At 43.5% G+C, this 21,676-nt stretch overlaps 1 protein-coding gene across 4 annotated transcripts in view; it reads left to right on the top strand.

Moving 5' to 3' along the window:
* LOC311304723 (RAC-alpha serine/threonine-protein kinase) overlaps positions 1-21,676 on the top strand; it is a 66,699-nt gene that overhangs the window by 28,056 nt on the left and 16,967 nt on the right. For all 4 annotated transcript variants that reach the window (XM_084431934.1, XM_084431933.1, XM_084431931.1 and 1 more), the window contains exon 11: positions 11,298-11,512. In XM_084431934.1, the coding sequence (XP_084288060.1) occupies positions 11,298-11,512 (215 nt within the window). The remainder of the gene's footprint in view (positions 1-11,297; positions 11,513-21,676) is intronic.

Raw genomic sequence — 21,676 nt, 5'->3', positions numbered from 1 at the left:
GGCGCACTAAGACTGCGCTTCCCTCTAAAGCCTGCCGCACCACCTCAGCTCTGCACGGCCGCGCTTACACCGCCGCTGGACAGGCTGCAGCTGCGTTGCACACGATGGCCACGCTACAAGTTTTCCAAGCCAACCTTCTCTGCAAACTTGATGAGGAAGGACTGGAAGCTGTAAGCGTCGCGGATTTGAGAAGTGCTACAGACCTCGCTCTTCGCGCTACTAAGTCTGCTGCACAGGCCGTAGGGCGGATTATGGCCTCTCTCACCGTTGCTGAGAGACACCTGTGGCTAACACTGTCTGAGATGCCGGACTCAGAGCGCGCTGCGTTCCTCGACGCTCCCATCTCCTCTGCTGGGCTCTTTGGATCGTCCGTCAAGGATTTTGCGGACAGATTCGCTGAGGTACAGAAGACATCGCAGGCCATGAAACATTTCCTGCCTAAGCGCGCTAGCTCCGCAACAGGTCGCTCTAAACAGCCGTCTGCTCGAAGCTCACAGCCGCAGCCACCGCCCGCCGCCGCCGCCTCACAGCGGAAACAGGCCCGAAGCTCGAGACCGCGCTCTCGCTCTGCTGGCCGCCACCCTCAACGTGGTCCCCGGCCAAAGATTGATATCAAGCCCGAGGCCTCAAAGTCGTCTTAGCCCTTCTAGGAAAACGACGGTGTTCAAGTCCCGCTGCGGCCAGACTTCCACCAAAACTACCAGCTCGCTCAGTTCCAGAAAATGTGACTGTTCCAGCTTATTTAGCAGTAAACAAGTCGGTAACACAGCCCGCTTGCCTGCTTACAAACGCCGTTTTTACGGTGACCCAGATGTATCCCTCAAAGAGTGTAATTTCTGGCATTCCGGCCACGGCCGATGGTGTTATGAGTGTAGAAAAAATGCCCACTATCACGTGCTCATTCCTACACACAAGCACAGCTCTTCACACAGAGCTCGCGCTCATAAAATCGACTCAGGTCGATTGCGCATTAAAAGTAGTGAATGTGCCCACAACTCAGTGCCCACATACACTGCACACTGCATGTCTTCCGGTTTCTGTAAAAACGAAACCTGTTATCAGCGCGCCCCCCGCCTCGTTTGCCGCAAGCACGGCACCTATGTCTCAGCACATAAGAGCTCTTCAGCCGCCACACTGTCACGGCCAGAGCGCAGATTTCATTCAACCCCTAGCTATTCATGCGAACGCATGGGCACAGCTTCCCGGGGTATCAGAATGGGTGCTGAACATTATAAGAAGAGGCTATTCGCTACAGTTCGCTCGACGCCCTCGCCGCTGCGAGGCGCGAGTCGAAACTACGGTAAAGAAGGAAGTAGCTCATCTACTTCGAGCCGAAATAGCGAAACTATTGAGCAAAGGGGCCATAGAACCCCTATCTCAAGCTCAGAGCGAAGGGGGCCTGTACAGCAGATATTTCCTGGTACCGAAAAAAGACGGGGGTCTCAGACCCATTTTAGATCTAAGACGGCTGAACAGAGCGCTCTCGAAGCGCCCTTTCAGAATGATCACGACCAGACAAATCCTTTCGCAAATTCGCCAGGGGGACTGGTTTGCGTCGATAGATCTGAAAGACGCGTATTTCCAGATACAAATAGCGTCACGTCACAGGCGATTTTTGAGATTTGCCTTCGAGGGCCAGGCATATCATTATACAGTCCTACCGTTCGGCCTGTCTTTAGCACCCCGTACGTTCACGAAGTGCATCGACGCGGCCCTCGCTCCCCTGAAAATTCGGGGGATGCGAGTTTTGAACTACTTGGACGATTGGCTAGTTCTGGCTCAGTCTCGTACAGAGCTCATAGAACACATGACCGTTTTGCTCGAGCACCTCGAGAAATTAGGTCTCACAGTCAATTGGGCGAAGAGCTCGCTGTCTCCCAGTCAGGAAATATCCTTTCTGGGCACAGACCTGAACTCGCTGTCTATGACAGCTCAGTTATCGCCACAGCGCAGACTGGCCGTTCAGCGCATGACGGAAAGCTTCCGCTGCGGCGCTATGGTCCCGCTCAAACAGTTTCAAAGGATGCTGGGCCTCATGGCCGCAGCATCGCCAGTGCTTCAGCTGGGCCTCCTTCGGATGCGCCCACTACAGTTCTGGCTACAAGCGCGTGTGCCGCGCCGAGCGTGGACTTCCGGTCGTGTTCGCCTCAAGGTCGATCAGAAATGCGTTTCAGCTCTGAAACCTTGGACAGCGACCGACTGGTACCGGTCAGGAGTAAGCCTGGGGACTTCCTCGAGTGTGAAGGTGGTGTCCACGGACGCCTCCACCTCGGGATGGGGAGCGCTGCTCGAGGGCAGACCGTTCTTTGGCCTATGGTCAGAACGGGAAAAGCTTCTACACATAAATTGCCTGGAAATGATGGCAGTCGACAAAGCGCTCAGGCGCTTCTATCCCCAGATAGTAGGACACCACGTTTTAGTCCGTTCGGACAACATGGCGGTGGTGGCCTTTATAAATCACCAGGGAGGTGTCAGATCCCGAACCCTTCACAGGCTGACGGAACACCTCCTGGTCTGGGCCCAGCACAATTTGCGCTCTCTGAGAGCAGCCCATGTGCCCGGCCACTTGAATCTTGGACCAGACAGACTGTCCAGGAACAATGTTCCGGCAAGAGAATGGTCCCTACATCCACAGACAGTCCAATTGCTGTGGAAGAAGTTCGGCAAAGCGGAAGTAGACCTGTTTGCGTCTCAAGAAAACGCTCACTGAGATATACTTCTCCAAGAGCAGGGACGCGCTGGCTCACGTATGGCCCTGCTGCCCGCTCTATGCCTTTAACCCCATTACGCTCATACCTCAGGTAATAGAGCGGATCAGGGAAAGTGGATGCTCGGTGCTACTAGTAGCTCCGTTCTGGAAAAAACAGGTTTGGTTCCCAGTTCTGATGCAGCTAGAGACCTCCTCACCCAGGCCAAGGGCTCGATTTGGCATCCTCGCCCGGAGCTTTGGGCCCTACACGTATGGGCCATCAATGGGTACCCGCTCACCTCCCTACGGGAGTGCTAAACACGATCACGCAGGCTAGAGCGCCCTCTACGAGACGGCTCTATTCCTCAAAATGGTCTGTGTTTTCTAGCTGGTGCACAGCCCGTGGCGCGTCGCCCCAGGACTGTGGGGTGACGGACGTTCTTTCCTTCCTACAAGAGCTTCTGGAAAAGGGCAGAACCCCTTCCACGCTCAAGGTTTATGTGGCAGCTATAGTGGCGTTTGCTAAACCAACGCTAGGCCAGTCACTTGGGAAGAACGATCTGGTCATTCGCTTCCTAAAAGGAGCGAAGAGGTTAAACCCTCCCAGACCTCCTTCAGTTCCCATATGGGACCTCTCCACGGTCTTGGAGGCCATGAAAGGTGCCCCATTTGAGCCAATCCAATCTGTGGATATCACACACTTGTCCTTCAAGACAGCGTTTCTTTTGGCTCTCGCTTCAGTAAAGCGTGTGGGGGACTTGCAAGCGCTTTCAGTAAGCGCGACATGTATGGAGTTTGGGCCAAATGACTCTGTTGTCAGGCTCAAACCGAGACACGGGTATGTTCCTAAATCACTCAACACACCCTTCAGGTCCCAGGTCATTTCCCTGTCGGCCTTATCGGTCCCTGACGAGGAGAAGGACGCCGCTTTGCTCTGCCCGGTCAGGGCATTAAGAGCTTATGTGTCTCGCTCGTCTGTTTTCAGACAGACAGAGCAGCTATTTGTTTCGTTCTACGGGCGCTCTAAAGGGCTAGCTGTGACGAAACAGACCCTATCCAGGTGGATAGTGGATGCCATAGCGCTGGCATACACCTCTAAGGGCCTACAATGCCCGTTAGGTGTCAGAGCGCACTCCACAAGAGGCATGGCCTCTTCGTGGGCTTGGTCTAGTGGGATTTCTTTACATGATATCTGTATGGCGGCAGGCTGGGCCTCCCCGTCTACATTTATCAGGTTTTATAACCTGGAAGTTCCCGCTTTGCAGGCTAAACTGCTGTCGGTCTAATAAGCCAGTACTATCTGCCCCGATGTCGGCTCAGAATACTGTGAGTTGCTGAGCAATGCTCACGGATCGATTATGCAGCCCTGAGGGTAATTGTAAGACCCATAATTTTCATCAGATCAGGCCAAATTTCGCCCTGACTGTGTGGAACACTATTATCTTAAAGCACCCTGGGGGGATGCTACTTATTCAGGAATGATGCTTTAGCCTCTCTTCCTGGGCTCTCTGTGAGTCCCTGATGATCATGTACCATATGGGCCCCGGGCACATGCCCTTGGGACTTTGGTATTGGATCTCAGCACGCACGGCGTTTTACATTGTGTTCCCCAAGCGTAAGTTCTTACGCAGTACGAGAGAACCTCTCGTAAGAGAACGTACCCGGTTACTAACGTAACCTCGGTTCTCTCTAGAGAGGGAACGAGTACTGCGTATCCTTGCCGTGCCTGCAGTTCGCTCTGGTTCGCTCCGGCGATGAAAACCAGTGAACCAGCCTCTCGATGCTATATTTATAGCCCTAGGCCACGCCTATTTCGGCGGGACGCTATGCAAATGGGCGCGAAGCACCCCCATTGGTCAAGGCGTCAAGAGGGCCTTCTCGATAGGCTGCTGCAGTTGACCCAGGGCAGCCAATAGGCGCGCGAGCTGCCTCGCCTATGTCTGTATGCTGCTGCAATGCGTTTTGCATTATATAAAAATTAAGGATAATTTTTGGCTTCAGTATCTCGCGGAAAGAGACTTTCCCCCAAGCATAAGTTCTTACGCAGTACTCGTTCCCTCTCTAGAGAGAACTGAGGTTACGTTAGTAACCGAGTACGTTTTTAGTTATATAAATTCAGATACATTGAGTAGAGTCTGTGATTTTTGAGTATCTTCCTTCTGTTATCTCAGCACATGCAGCCATCCACAACCTAACCACAAGCTCTACTCTTCAGCACAACAATAACCATAAAAAGTCAAAGTCAAGTCACCTTTATTTATATAGCGCTTTATAAAATACAGATTGTTTCAAAGCAGCTTTACAGTGATAAACAGGAACAATTATGCATTTCGGCTGTTGTTCAACTGAAGTCAATTCAGAGTTGATTCCATTCTGTTGTAAATATCACAAATTGTTAATTTAGTTCATTTCATCTATAAAGCAGTTCTGGAGAAAACAGTGATGTCATCATCCAGCTCAGTTCAGTTCTCATTCAAAACTGTCAGTACAGTCAGATCAATAATAATGTTGACTATTAAGTGTCCCGAACTAAGCGAGCCAGAGTGACAAGGAACCCAAACTCCATCAGGAGACAGAATTGAGAAAAAAACCTTGGGAGAACCCAGGCTCAGTTGGGGGCCAGTTCTCCTCTGGCCAACGAACGAACAGTGCATCACAAGTCAGAATTCACATCGGGATTGGTAGCATTCAAATATTCATCCAAATACTTCAACATAACCGAAACTCTTTACAATGTCAATTTACCATAACTGAACATTAAACAATAACAAGTCTCTCACTTCACTCAAAAACACATAAAATAACACTTCATTTCAACATTTACTCTCCTGATCTTTGCATATGCAAAGCATGCCGGGAACTAACAATCCACCACCCAGTTTCAGTTAATTAAACAAAAATCATTCATGTAATCCAAACACAAATGGATTAAGTAAACTTTAGTTTTGCATATATTTAAGTGGACTGAACACAATGAAATTAAATTTGGACAAAATGTACAGTTTTTAGTTAGTTTTATCCTTTATTGTCTCCCTTGAAGAAATTTGTATTGGGCAATCAAGAAAGCAGGTCAACACACAACAGTTTATTACATTATACCTATAAGACATGACACACTACCAAACACATTACCCATTTACCCTCACCCACACACATACAGATCATTCCTTATCATTCAATAATTTAATTGACAGTGGAATTAAAGGCCTGGTGTCACAGACAAGGCTTAAATTAAGCAAGGATTAGGCTTTAAAATTAGGCATTTAAGTAACTTTTATAAACATGCCAAAACATAACTGGTGTTCATCATGAGACAAAACATCTCGGTTACTAAAGTAAACTTGGTTCCCTGAGATGAGGGAACTAGTATTGCGTAAGGCTAGCTTACGCTTTGGGAAAACTCTTTTTCTCGAGAATATTGAAGCCAATTTTTTAAAACGCAGTGCAGCTGCACAGCATACACAGATAAGCGACTAGCGCGGTCATTGGTTGTGTTGCGGCAACTGCACGAACCTATGGCGAGGCGGCTCAGACGCGCGAACCAATCAGGCCATTCAGGTTTAATTGACTGAAGCGATCCCCTGATCAAAGCACAGTAGCACGGCGGGTTACGCAATACTCGATACTGAGGCCACCATCCTTTTTCAGAACGAGGAAGTAGCAACTGTATAGACCTTATGCACCAGAGAAACAAGGGCGCCGCCATCTTTAGAATATTGTCTTTGAACTTCCGTTTTTGCGGTCGCTCTGTATCCGCTGGCATTGCTGTCCATGAGTAATTAGCTTTTGAAGTGGATTTACTTAATATAACGTTAACAAAAGTTAACGAAAGTTATCATGAGGATTGTAATGTTTAAACCAGATGTCTTAACAAATGTCAGTAGACCGGGAAGATTTTAAAACGAGCCGTTCATTCATAAATACACAAGATCGCTGTGAAAATAAAACCGGAAGTCAAAAGACAACGAGCGCAGCGCTGAAAAGGGGCGGGGCTACATAAGGTCTATAAGGCCACTCACTTTGGTGCGAAGGATGTGCGCCACATCTCTTCTCACTGTCGTTTCAACCACGGCTTGAAAGCACAGGGGAATGCGAGCAAACTGTAGCGAGTAGCCTCGTTTTATTATGTTCAACACCCATACTGATAGACCGGGGATGGCCTCCCAGGCCTTGGCCCGCATAGTTAGGGGTTGAATGAAAACTGGGGACGGGCCGCTCTGTGACAGGGACCCGGCCACCCAGCCGTCTTGCAATGCTCTGCGATCAGCGCTTATGTGCAGGCGTGCGTGCATTACAGCGGGCACACCTTTCATCACATTTCCAGCGTGAGCTGGAGGGAGAACTGAAACTGTGGGAACAGTTTTCATGTGTAGGGGTGCATACTTCATAGTGGGCACACAACCTACATTTATTACATCTCCCGCACGAGCTGGGGGGAGAATTGGTACTGTGGTGGCAGTGCTTATGTGTAGGGGTGCATACTTCATAGTGGGCATACTACATTCATACCTCTCCAGCTTGAGCTGGAGGAGAGGTTAATACTGTGGGAACAGTGCTTGTGTGTCCAACACAATCTTGGATCGGGGTCCCCGTCTCTCAGGGAACTGCTGGCGCTTTGCAGAGGACGGATTTCAGCCGCTGGGCGGGGCTGGGAGACCGGAGGCGCTGATTTTACCTGCTGAGGAGGTGGCGCCTTCATTTGATGACTCGAAGCAGAGCTGGAGCATTTCGGGAGAAAGTGACACATAGCTTGCGGCGCTTTCTGAGCCTCAGTGTAGCGCTCCGCAAACCCTTTGACTGGTGGGCCGAACAGACCGGTGGTGGAGATAGGGGAGTCCAGAAAAGCGGCCCTATCTGCGTCCTTCATGTCAGTCAAATTGCTGCTCAAGCACCATCAAGCTGGCCATACTTCGTCCAATCGCCTGGGCTGTCGACTCTGTGGCTCGCAGGCCAGGTCTGGCGAAGACCACTCGAGCAAAGGCTCATCGGGCAAAGACCACTCGAGCCCGAGGTTTTCAACGGCCTTGGTGAGCATGCGGAGAAGCTCTGCATCAATGCTCGTTCTCGTGCTGACTTGTGTTGACGGACCAGGGCCTGAAACGGAGCCCACCGACTCGTCGCATTCGGATGCAGCGATGGAAAGGCTGTCATCCTTCTCGTCCTCCTCGTCCGATGCCACAAAAGAGACGAGACCTGCAGCTTGCAGAGAGGGGCGCTGGTCCGCCTGTGTAAACAGAACCGGTGAGGGAGTTTCTCTGTGAGAGAGCGAGGAACGCGGGGACTGGGTCGGCGTGTGTTCGCTCGCATCCATCCGCTCTGGCATCCTTTGTGAATGGTGCTTCTTTTTGCGCGGTTTTTGTTTCAGTTAAAACAGCTCAAACATGCATTTTAGCCTGGGACTAGTTTAAGCCTTGTCTGTGAAGCCGAGCAATAGATTGGTACCCTATATCTTCTGCCTGAGGGAAGAGCTAATTATTTTTCCGGCTTTTCTAACCACATTTTGAAGTTGTGATGTTTTGCGATTTCTCTGAGCATTGCACGGTCTGACATTGGGGTGAATTTTCTGGGACGTCCACTACTGCGAACAGCGCCACCGCTCCCACCACGCGCATCACGCGCTGTGCGTAGGGCACCAAGTGCTGAGGGGGCACCAAAAATAGCCTAATGAAAAAAAAATTATAATGCCGATATTATTTCATTAGCCTATAGAAATATTATTTGGCACATTTTAGCCATGTATATGTAACAAAAAAGGGGGAACAAGATAATTTAATTGCTCTAGTCTAGAAAGTACTGCCCCCCCCGCGTTGGATGATCCGTGCCGGTTGTTCGCGCGGGCGCCTTTGCGAAGGACGAACGCGGAAGAAGTTTGACAGACAGACAGTAGGCAACTTTTTTGGAAATGGCCCCTAAAAGACAGCAGAAGTTAGGATCTGAGAAAAGAAAGAAGAAGAAACTGCGAGATGATGCCCGTGCATCACTTGCAGGCAAGTCCATGTTTAATCATTCTTAAATAGGCTACGGGAAATGTGCTGCATGTGCTGCTGTTAATCGTAATGCGCCTCGAACTTGCTGACGTTAATGTTAGCAAACTATGTTATTATAACTTATAACTTCGGTGCAAGCTAAATTGAGATTTTACTGTTAAACATTACCTAATACAAAGCAATACATATTTAACTGACGTCAGCTAGCTGTTACTTTCTTTATTATCTTTCTTTAGATATTGAGCAGTAGTTTAAGGTTTATTTTGACGTGACGGTGGTTAATACTTTCTCAGTAACAGTTAATGTTAGCAGTCAGTGCAGTGCACATGGTAGGCTAACAATTCCTGTTAAATAGCCTATATAAAAAATATAAAATGTCATTATGAATGATATAACAATATTGTTTAATTGTGTGCATTATTGCACCTCATTCTATTATGCTTTTATATTATATTATATTATATTTATCAAATAATTGATACATAAGGAATAAAGGGGGAGAACTCCTTGGCTGCCATGCTTTCAGTTTTAAATGTTTATAATTTTAAGAGATTCTTTGTTTGAATATTTTGTCTAATAAATGTAATTTATTCAAAGTGACATTGAATTTGGGAAAAAACATGTCTGGATTATTTTGAGTTTTTTATTTTTTTATTTTGCTGTTCTGTTACTGAAGAAAAGTTTGCACTTTCATATGTGTAGTGTGTGTTGGCTATTCTACATATGTTTACAAAGTCAGCAAAGCTGTGAAGATTTTACTTTCTCTTTTTAGTGTTCTTAAGTCTTATACTGTGATGCTGCTATTGTGTTATTGGTACTGAGTTTTATGTTTGGTAATAAAAAGTTAAACTGGCAAAAACAAAGTTTTTTTTTCTCGGGGTCGGGGTGGGGGGCATCATAAAGGAATTATGCTTAGGGCACCAAAATTGCTAGCAGCGGCACTGACTGCGAAGATTGGCAACTGTCTTGAATGTTTTCCACTTGTAAATAATCTTCCTTACTGTAGGATAATGGACTTGTTGGAAATATAACCCTTCTCAGATTGATGACAGCAATAACCCACATAGCAACACTGTGACATCCTAGATCCGGCCCACATCTGGCACATGCAGAAAGATGATCTGGCCCACATGCAGCATGGAATGACGGCCCTTGGGTGGTCCACTCCTGTTTGTCAGATCTGGGCCACAAGCATGCCATAGCAATGCCACATGTCAGCCAAGAGCAAATAAATAAACCACCTTGGACCTTATCTGAGCTACAAAATCTGTGTATATTAAATATGGAGTCATTTCAGCCTTAATAAGTCTGTTAACAAGCAAAATCACTGAAGGAAAGAAGAGAACAGAAAAAGAGATGAGCAGAAACACAAAAACTACAACTGACTTCAGCCACAGCCTTAGATGAAATCAAAAGAAGATCTCTCAAGATCTCAGCAGAGGATTAAACAACTCCATAAACAGCATTACCAGCTTCTATTATTACTAACCAGACTGACTTTATTTCTGTCAGACATCTACAAAAGGTTTTATTGATAATTAACAGGGGTTTAACTCTAATGTGTTTCATTTGAAGTTACCATAACAGTGATTAGTGTTTCCATTAGTTGTGCTCTTAACTCTTATTATAGCTTTTGTCTTTTTTGGCTGCTGTGACAGTGTGTTTGTCAAACACATTTGCAGTATCAAAGAAAGCTAAATGAAACAATAGCAGGTGATGATGGTTACCTGTTGATGGTTTATAATCATCATGAAATAGACTGATTCACTGATTCATTTTTATTCTAACAATTGTGTTGTACCATTTAATATATTCACATCACAAACCCTGTGTTACTGCAGCATGAGATTCAGCAGTATTATAAAAATCAGTTCGAAGATTTGAACAAATATGAGCACAAAAAGTTAATCTACGATGACACACACAGATATCAATCAGCACATCACATACATAGCAACTCAACTGCTTGATTGTTTATATCATCCTTAAATATAAACTATCCCATCGCTCAGCTCAAAACTGCTAAATGTGGACACTTAGGCATTAAGATATTATAAACATTTCTGTAAATCTGTTTTGAATTATTGTGTATTGTGAAAAGCACTATAAAAATTAAATTATGAGAACATTATTTCATGACAAGGCAGATTGGCTGATGGCACCAGTACAGTACATGCACAGTGCCAAGCCCAGAGGCAGCCATTTTGTGCTTTCAAGAGCCCTCCAAAAATCACTGTCAAAACATCTAGTTTACTGTAATGAAAATTTGCACAATAAATGCATGCAAATACATAAATATAAAAATATATACACTGTAACAAATTGCTGTAAGATTTACAGCAATTTACTGCCAATTTTGGTTGCCAGTAAGCCTGTAAATTTTACAAGATTGCCGTAAATCATAAACTACAATTATACTGTAAAATTATACAGCACACCTGTAAAAGCAGCAAAACTAGAGCAGTTGTGAATTTACAGTTCTTTAATGTAATCTTTACAGTATGTTACTGTTATTACGGCAACTACCATGCTAACCAGCAAAATCTTGACCCATTTGCCCCGCTTTTGAAATTGTCAGATTCAAAGTTTATGGCTCAGGTTCTCTGCTGCTTTTTTTTCAGGTTCTTGAGGACAATGATTATGGCCGGGCGGTGGACTGGTGGGGGTTGGGTGTGGTCATGTACGAGATGATGTGCGGCCGGTTGCCCTTCTACAACCAGGATCATGAGAAGCTCTTTGAATTAATCCTCATGGATGAGATCCGTTTCCCTCGAACACTTGGGCCCGAGGCAAAATCATTGCTCTCAGGACTGCTTCAGAAAGACCCGAAACAGCGGTGAGAGACCTCTGAATGTTGTCAAGTAATCACTCTTAGTGTTGTATGGTCCACTGTTTTAAGAATTCATGTTATATGAAGGATGTGTTTCTCTCAATTAATTGATTCATAACATCACCTGGAAGGTCTGTAAGTGTTTTAGTAGATTCTTATTTCTTTGAATTGTTACGTGTTACATGCAACCCTGAATAGGGTAAAATAATAATAATAATATATATAATATATATATATATATATATATATATATATAATATATATATATATATATATATATATATATATATATATATATATATATGCCTTTGGAAATGTATGGTTTTACGTATCAGAACATAATAAAAATCATCTGGTCGTTGGCAGGTCTTAAACGAACAACAACAAATGACATATTACACCGTGTCATTATTCATTTAACAAAAATAAAGCCAAAATGGAAAAGCCATGGGTGACAAACCAAGTACACCCTGTGATTCAGTTGTTTAAGCCACTTTTAACAGCAATAAGTTGAAGGAATGATTTTCTGTATAACAGTATCAGTCTATTGCATCATTCTGGAGGAATTTTGTCCGGTTATTCTTTATAACGTTTCTTCAGTTCATTGAGGTTTGAGGGCATTTGTTTATGCACAGCTCTCTTAAGGTCGCGGCACACCATTTCAGTCGGGTTGAGGTCTGGACTTTGACTGGGCCACTGCAACACTCGATTTTGTTCTTTTTCAGCCATTCTATTGTAGATTTGCTGGCCAAGCTTTAGCTGTCAGACAGATGGCCTCACACTTGACTCTAGAATACTTTGGTATATACAGAGGAGTTCATGGTCAACTCAATGACTGCAATGTGCCCAGCAGGTCCTGTGGCTGCAAAACAAGCCCAAAATCATCAGCGTTGTGGACAGCTGGTATGAGGTGTTTGTGCTGATATGCTGATCTTGGGGTGAATTTGCTGGGACGTCCACTTCTGGGAAGAATGGCAACTGTCTTGAATGTTTTCCACTTGTAAAGCTTCCTTACCGTGGAATAATAGACTTAAAATTGTTGGAAAATGGCCATTCTCAGATTGATGACAGCAATAATTGCTTCTCTAAGATCATTGCTGATGTCTTTCCTCCTTGGCATTGTTAACACACACCTGAATGCTTCAGACCAGCAAACTATCAAAAACATCTCCTTTTTTTTAAGAGGTGCTCACACTTGCTGATGATCAATTAATCGGGCATTTGATTAGCAGCGCCAGACTCATACCGTAATGTTCAGAATCTATAAGAAGACCCTGAATATAAGAAGACCCCCGTTTTCAAGATGAACCTTTTGGAAAAAGACTTTTTGAAGACCAAATCTTGTCTTTTTAAAGAAAATACTTTATTTCAAAATAATTTTCATATTGCATGCTTTTCATATTACATTTTTGTATTTTTGTATTTGAAGTATGGTGAATACTGGTAAAATGTACCAACAACAATCACATTCAACACTTCATGGCATACCATAAAAATAAACTGAAGTCCTCATTTAGTAGATTTCAGACAGCAGTTTCTCCCTAAAGTCGGAGGGCAAGCACTAATCCATTACACGCTTTGAGTATATTGACAGACAAGACTACGTTGCTGAAATAAGAAATGATGGGCCTCGCTGGTGGGTAAGTTCAGCTCTTTGGCGATTTCCAGTGCCTTCTACTGGATGACGACTGTGGTTATGGGCAACCCCTCATTTCTTTTTTCAGCTACGTACTGACACACTTGCCTGTCAGTTTCTTTGAAGTGGCCGCGTTTAGCACTGCGTTCTGCTGTCTTTTTGGGCTCGCCATCTTCTAATATTACAATCTGACACACCGTATTTCTTGGCTGCTTAATGAGAGTTGTTTAACTCCGCTGCGTTTAACAGTCCTGGGGGTTTTTCACGTATTTGGTGCTCCCTATTGTTGCGGCTGTATTATTGACATGTAGAAGTTTAGACGCCGAATATAAAATGACCCCATTTTTCAGGATGTATTTCCAAGAAAAAAACCTTGTCTTATATTTTGGAACATTACGGTAATTCCTATGTAAGCAGTAAGGGTGTACTTAATTTTTCACCCATTTCTTTTCCATTTTGGCCTAGTTTTTGTTAAATAAATATGAGTGTAATATGGAGGTCATGGAGAAACTGCTGTTTTTTCAGCGCTACGTGATTGGTCTAATGTAAAATATATTACACCGCATTCATCTGAGGTTGTATTTACCTAATTTTAAGACCTGCCAAGGACCAGATGATTTTTTATTATGTCTTGAGACATAAAACCATATACTTTAATAGGGTATCCTTTCCTTTTCAAGTCAAGTCACCTTCATTTATATAGCGCTTTTAACAATATGGATTTACGTAACAGATTGTTTAGGCTTTACAACAGCTCTAGGATAAATTTATTGTCCAGCTAAAGTTAGTTTTGATTGATTGATTTACTTCCGTTGCAAAGATCATTAGTTATAAACCTAGGGGGTGCTAACACAACACCGTTCTAACAGGAAAACCCTTAACGCGCTCCGGCCGCCCATCCGCACAAAACAGTGCCTGGTGTCTCGAGAATGCACTCCCTGAAATAGGTTCGAAGGTGCAAATAATTATCCGTTATCTCTGCGCAAACCTCAAAAACGCAAACCTGCGAACGCAGACGTCGCACACATGCGCATTACGTGTTCAGTCCAAAGGAATGCATGTCTGAATATACAGTATGTGCGCAGGCGTGTAGTCCTTCTTTACAAATCAACCCTCAATAAACTACTTGTCTGGCCTTAAAAATGTATAATACAGAATTTTTTTGTCGCGTCTGCGTAGCCATGTGAACCAGAATTATCCCGACAACATTTTATCTGTACTGAGGTAAAGGGAAGAGAAGGAGGCCGTCACAGGGGAGAGACTGATTGACACTTCAGGACTGCGTTGTCATCGTGTCCAGGCGCAGGTCCTTCATCAGATCTGGATACGGTCTGGATCCGGCGGACTGTGGTAAACCTCGGACAAACAGAGAGACTAATATTAGCGTAGACGCCATCCTTCTTATGATGTAACAAGTACATCAGGATTTATGGGAAGTGTTCCCGGTTCCGGCTGACCTAATCTATGCAGCCTAACATTGAATTATAGAAGTCTATAATGTGTTAGCTAGGTGCTAGGCCAAAGAGATGTGTTTTTAGTCTAGATTTGAACTGACAGAGTGTGTCTGCTTCCCGGACAATGTTAGGAAGATTGTTCCAAGGTTTTGGTGCTAAATAGGAGAAGGATCTACCGCCAGCAGTTGATTTTGATATTCTAGGTATTATCAACTGGCCGGAATTTTGAGATTGCAATAGACGTGAAGGACTATAATGCGTTAAGAGCTCGCTAAACCATTTAATGCTTTGTAAGTGATCAGCAATATTTTAAAATGTACTGTATACAATGATTAATAGGGAGCCAATGCAGTGTTGACAGAACCGGGCTAATATGGTCATACTTCCTGGTTTTAGTAAGAACTCTAGCTGCTGTGTTTTGGACCAGCTGTAGTTTGTTTATTAAGTGTGCAGTGCAACCACCCATTACAATAATCTAGCCTTGATGTCATGAACGCATTAACTAATTGCTCTGCATTTTTCATTGGGAGCATATGACGTAATTTATATATATTTTTAAGATGAAAAAATGCGGTTTTACAGATACTAGACACGTGACTTTCAAATGAAAGATTGGTATCAAAGAGCACACCCAGGTTCCTAACCGATGACGAAGACTTGATAGAGCAGCCATCAAGTGTTAGACAGTATTCTAGGTTATTACGTGAGGAAGTTTTTTGTCCAATAAATAGAATCTCTGTTTTTTCAAAATTAAGTAGTAGAAAGTTGCTAGTCATCCAGTTTTTTTATATCAGCTATGCATTCCGTTAATTTTATGAATTGGTAAGTTTTGTCAGGGTGTGAAGAAATATAGAGCTGCATATCATCAGCATAACAGTGAAAACTAATGTCATGCTTCCTAATGATATCTCCCAAGGGTAGCATGTACAGAGTGAACAGCATCGGTCCTAGTACTGAGCCTTGCGGTACGCGATACTGAACTTGTGATCGATAAGACATCTCTTCATTTACTGCTACAAACTGATAATGGTCAGATAAGTATGATTTAAACCATGCTAATGCAATTCCACTAATGCCAACATCATTTTCGAGTCTATTTAAAAGAATGTTGTGGTCGATAGTGTCAAATGCAGCTCTAAGATCAAGTAACACTAACAGAGAGATACAACCACGATGATAAGAGCAAATCATTTGTGACTAATGAGAGCTGTCTCAGTACTATGGTACGGTCTAAATCCTGATTGAAAATCCTTGCAGATATCATTTCTTTATAAAAAGGAACATAGTTGTGAAGATACTGCCTTTTCTAGTATCCTTGACAGAAAAGGTAGATTCGAGATCGGCCTGTAATTTACTAATTCTGTAGGATCAAGTTGTGTTTTTTTAACAAGCTGTTTAATCATAGCCAGCTTAAAGGTTTTTGGTACGTATCCTAATGACAAAGATGAATTAATGATATTAAGAAGAGGATCTATGACCTCTGGAAGCATCTTTTTTTCAGTAGCTTAGTCGGTATAGGGTCTAACATACATGTTGTTGTCGATTTAGATGATTTAACGAGTTTAGAAAATTCTTCCTCTCCTATAGTAATGAAAAATTCGATTCATTCATTACTATAGGAGAGGAAGAATAGACGTAGTAGACGGTAGACAACTGTAGTAGACGGTTACATAGTTATAATTTTCTCCCTGATATTATCAATCTTATAAGTGAAGAAGTTCATAAAGTCATTACTACTGTGCTTCTTGGAAACTTCTGGGCTTGAAGCTTTATTTTTCATTAGTTAAGCCACTGTTTCAAATAAATACCTAGGGTTTTGTTTATTTTCTTCTAATAGGGTTAAAAAATAAGCCGATCTAGCAGCTTTTAAGGCCTCTCTGTATGCAATCGAGCTCTCTTTCCATGAAATGCGAAGTACCTCTAGATTTGTTTTCTTCCAGTTGCGCTCCATTTTTCTCGGCCAGAGTAAAGGGCCCGAGTGTGCTTGTTGTACTACTGCGTTGGACTGTTTTCTTTAATCTTTAATCTTGCGCAACGGAGCAACTGTGTCTAAAGTGCTGGAAAAGAGAGAGTTAAAAGTTTCTGTTGCAATATCGAGTTTTTCTAAGCTATCTGGGATGCTGAGATGATGAAACTGATCAGGAAGATTATTAATAAAGCAATCTTTAGAGGCAGAAGTGATAGGTCTAACATATTTGTAACATGGAGTCAGCTTTGCAGCCTTGGCTAAATGAAGTTTACACGAGAATAGATAATGATCTGAGATGTCATCGCTCTGCTGCAGAATTTCAACGGCATCAACATTGATTCTGTGTGATAATATTAGATCTAGAGTATGATTACAATAATGAATAAGTCCTGACACGTGTTGTCTAACTCCAATAGAGTTAAGAATGTCTTTAAATGCCAATCCCAATGCATCTTTTTCATTATCTACATGTATATTAAAATCACCAACAATTAGGACTTTATCTGCAGCCAGTACTAACTCTGATAGAAAGTCAGCAAATTCTTTGAGAAAGTCTGTATGGTGCCCTAGTGGCCTTTATATAGTAGCCAGCACAAATGTCAAACGTGATTTTACATTTACACTATATATTGTTACATTAAGCACCAACACTTCAAAAGAATTATATTTGAAACACGACTTCTTAGTAATTCTGAAAATATTACTATAAATTACAGCAACACCTCCCCCTTTGCCTTTCAGACGAGGTTCATGTTTATAACAGTAATCCTGGGGGGTGGACTCATTTAAAGTCATGTAATCATTTGGTTTTAGCCAGGTTTCTGTCAAACTCAGCACATCTAGGTTATAGTCTGTAATCATATCTTTAACAATAAGTGCTTTTGAAGTAAGGGATTGAATATTCAGCAACCCAAGGTTTATCATTTGCTCATTTGTATTATATCTGTTTTTTTATTTGTTGAACATCAATTACATTTTTAACCTTAGATAAGTTTGGAAGTTTTTTGTATTTCCTAATTCGGGGTACAGGCACAGTCTCTATATGATGATATCTAGATGACAGAGGCTCTATGTGATGGGATTTATCTGACCTTGGTGACGTGAGACAGTCTGTCTGCTTCCTGACCTAGAGAGAAGAGCAGCACCATCCCAGGAGGGATGAATACCATCTCTTTTCAACAGGTCAAGTCTGCCCCAAAAACTTTTCTAATTGTCTATGAATTCCAAATTATTTTGCGGACACCACTTAGACGGCCATGCCATTAAGTGAGGACAATCTACTAAGTATCTCATCACTCCTGCGAACAGGAAGGGGGCCAGAGCAAATTACAGTGCCTGACATCATACTTGCGAGTTCACACACCTCTTTAATGGTAATTTTAGTGATCTCCGACTGGCGGAGTCGAACATCATTAGTGCCGACGAGAATAATAATCTTAGAGAATTTACGATTAGCATTAGCCAGCACTTTTAAATTTGCTTTGATGTCAGGCTCCCGGCAAACATGTGAATCACATTTCACATGTCAGACATCATCTGATCACATTTTCTCACCAGTGGCTGGTGTCTTTATTTTCACGTTACATGTAATAGAATCACCAATAACTAGGGCACATTCAACAGGATTCACAGTGGGTGTTTCACTGAGTGGGGTGAATCTATTTGTTATGGTTATCGGAACGGAAGAGCGGTGTTTTGTCTTGCGACTACAGCGTCTCACCGTCACCCAATTGCCCTCCTGCACGGGCTCTACTACAGCCGGAACCGAACAATCTACAGAGTTCATTAAGCTAGTCACATCCAAAGCAGTATCTAAAGTCCTTGCACTCTTACAATTAACCTTGATTAAAGTTTGGATGCGTGTCTCTAGTTCTGAAATCTTCTCCGCCAGCCTGACTATCTCCCTGCATTTATCACATGTAAATTCTGTGCTGACAGAGAAGGCTATGCTATACATGTTACATGAAGTGCAAGTGACAATAAGAGGAGAAGATGACATGACTCACCGTGTTTGTTGACTGATCATACTTCCTTAGGTGTAAGGTTTGATGAACTCGTAAAAGGCGCGAGCGCGGGAGAGAAAAAATAAATAAATAAAGAGCGCACGGATGGCATGCTAACAGGCTAGTGAATTACTAGCGTGTTGTGCTAGCAATAACGATGTCAGGTTAATGTGTGATGTTGAGTAAGCTATATTTAGCAGTATAAACAACAAGGAATGATAGTAAATAATGATTCAAAACAGAAAGATATACGAAGCTTACAGACGCAAACCAACGCAACAGCAGCAGTAGCAGCAACGAGGCACACAGAAGCAATCCAACACATATATATATTATTGTTTCCCATTTTCACATGAAACTATATATATTATTGTCACAATTAAATTAAAAGCTCAGACTACTGTCCTCCATTGAGTCTAATATCTTACCCAGTCATAACTTTGATTGGCTACTTGATAATAAAGATATTATCATAATGTAGTGGCCTGGTTTCTTTTATGGACTAGTCTCTGGTATCAATTTTACATGATCATAACCATCCAGGATTTCTATCACTTGAGATCCTGCAGCATTTTAATCAGAAAAGCTGGAGTATTTATTATAAAAAACTAAATCTGTGTACAAGAAGTTTTAAACCCCTTCATTGAGACAAACACAAACCTATTAATAAAATAAGTAAATTCTATATTAGTACTCAATTCAAGCGTGTAGAAATGAAAGCATAAATAAAATGATGTTTTATTAACAAGGTTCGGGAGGAGCACGTTCAGATAATTAACACAGGTGGAGAGCACTCAGCAATCAATGGTAAGAGGTGTATATATACTCAGCAGTCTCACCTCATTTCATTGACAGTTTTTGCAGCATTTAGCCCGGCAGTACCGTCCTAACAGGTCCGAATCGAGCGATTCCCGTCCGATGAATAATCTCTCGTCTTTGAGGAACCTCTGCTGCAATCCTCTGGTGTAATTTCATGGGCGTCAGGCTTAACAAACGGGATCATAACCACAGGCGAAACATCCGCGATCTCCTTCCGCGTATTATCTACACCGGTCCATACAATAATTCCCGCCATAGAGAAATGGTCAGTAAGGCAATGCTGCCCTCTTCACGCGAGGGGAAGGGTCTTCTTTCTTCGTCAGGCCGCCAGACAAAGTAAGCCGCGCCGCAGATTCAGTCCCGGCCAGTCCATAGCCTACTCAATGTCTGCTGGGTCAACTCAGTGAGTGCTCAGCTCGGCCCTTCTCGTGTCTGTCCTTGGTTGAGCTTGGCATTGTTGTTTGAGTCACGAGCCAGTCATGCCAGTTACACGTTTCTAAACTGTTTCTATAGCCTTCAATGATTTACCGTCATACATAAACAGTAGGTCGCACGATATATGCAGGTTGCTCACAGAATCATTAAGAACCTATCGTTAAACACTGTCCTGCAATTTATCTTCAAAATCGTTTCCTCTGCTCCCACTGGAGCTCTTTTACTCTGGCTAATATCTCCACTGCCACAGCAGTGATGTCTCCTCTGCTCCCACTGGAGCTCTTTTACTCTGGCTAATCTTCTCCACTGCCACAGCAGTGATGTCTCCTCTGCTCCCACTGGAGCTCTTTTACTTTGGCTAATGTCTCCACTGCCACAGCACTGTCTCCTCTGCTCCAGCAGGAGCTCTTTTACTCTGGCTAATCTTCTCCACTGCCACAGCAGTGATGTTTCCTCTGCTCCCACTGGAGCTCTTTTACTCTGGCTAATATCTCCACTGCCACAGCAGTGATGTCTCCTCTGCTCCCACTGGAGCTCTTTTACTCTGGCTAATCTTCTCCACTGCCACAGCAGTGATGTCTCCTCTGCTCTAGCAGGAGCTCTGTTTTCTATGGCTAATTTTTCCACTGTCACAGCAGTGATGTCTCTGCTCCCTCGGGAGCTCTTTTACTCCGGCTAATCTTCTCCACTATCACAGCAGTGATGTCTCCTCTGCTCCAGCAGGAGCTCTGTTTTCTATGGCTAATTTCGCCACAGTCACAGCAGTGATGTTTCCTATGCTCTTAGCCTTATCCTAGCCTTTTTTGGTTTTCTTAGATGCTCGGAACTCACCATCACTTCCAAATTTGACCCAAAAATCCATCCCACCATCTCAGACTTATCAGTACCAGATGGCGAAACCATTTCATATTTGATCAAAGTAAGACTGATCAAACCAAAAAAGGTAATTTCATCTACATTTTTAACCTCGCTTCGCAAATCCAACCATACCAGTCGATTCTGCCATATCTGCAATGGAGAAGTTCTCAGGCTAAATCTCCTCTGGAACCCTTGTTTTTAGATGAATCCAAAAACCTGCGACACGATTTTGGTTCGAGAAACACCTCAAATTTGTTCTCCAACAGTCAGGCTTTCCAGCAAATAATTTTTCAAGTCACTCATTCCGCATCGGGGCAGCAACTTCAGCAGCCCAAAAAGGCCTCTCCCAACAGCAGATTCAAGCCCTTGGGAGATGGTCCTCCGATGCTTTCCAAAGCTATATCAGGACGAACCGGTAAAATAAAAATAAAAATAAAAATAAAAATAAAAATAAAATAAGGTAGAGCACTTAATCCCCTCTCTCTCCTCTTTCCTGTCTCCTCTTTCTGTCCAGCGAGCATTGGTCTCACAGTGGACGGAGTGAGAACTTTCCCAGTAGAGCACTTACGTTTTTCTCTTTCATCCAGCGATGCAGTGTGAGGAAAATCTCCTGGGCAAGCACTCATTTTCCTGTTTCCTTTCCGTCCAGCGGATGGAGTGAGCTCTTTCCCAGTTAGAGCACTTACGTTTTCTCTTTCATCCAGCGACGCAGTGTGAGAAAATCTCCTGGGCAAGCACTCATTTTCCTGTTTCCTTTCCGTCCAGCGAGCATTGGTCTCACAGCGGACGGAGTGAGAACTTTCCCAGTAGAGCACTTACGTTTTCTCTTTCATCCAGCGATGCAGTGTGAGAAAATCTCCTGGGCAAGCACTCATTTTCCTGTTTCCTTTCCGTCCAGCGGACGGAGTGAGAACTTTCCCAGTAGAGCACTTACGTTTTTCTCTTTCATCCAGCGATGCAGTGTGAGAAAATCTCCTGGGCAAGCACTCATTTTCC

This window comes from Rutilus rutilus, assembly GCF_951802725.1.
Source record: "Rutilus rutilus genome assembly, chromosome: 15".
NCBI lineage: Eukaryota > Metazoa > Chordata > Actinopteri > Cypriniformes > Leuciscidae > Rutilus > Rutilus rutilus.
Note: the sequence above shows the minus strand (reverse complement) of the source record. Positions and strands in the feature narration are given on the sequence as shown.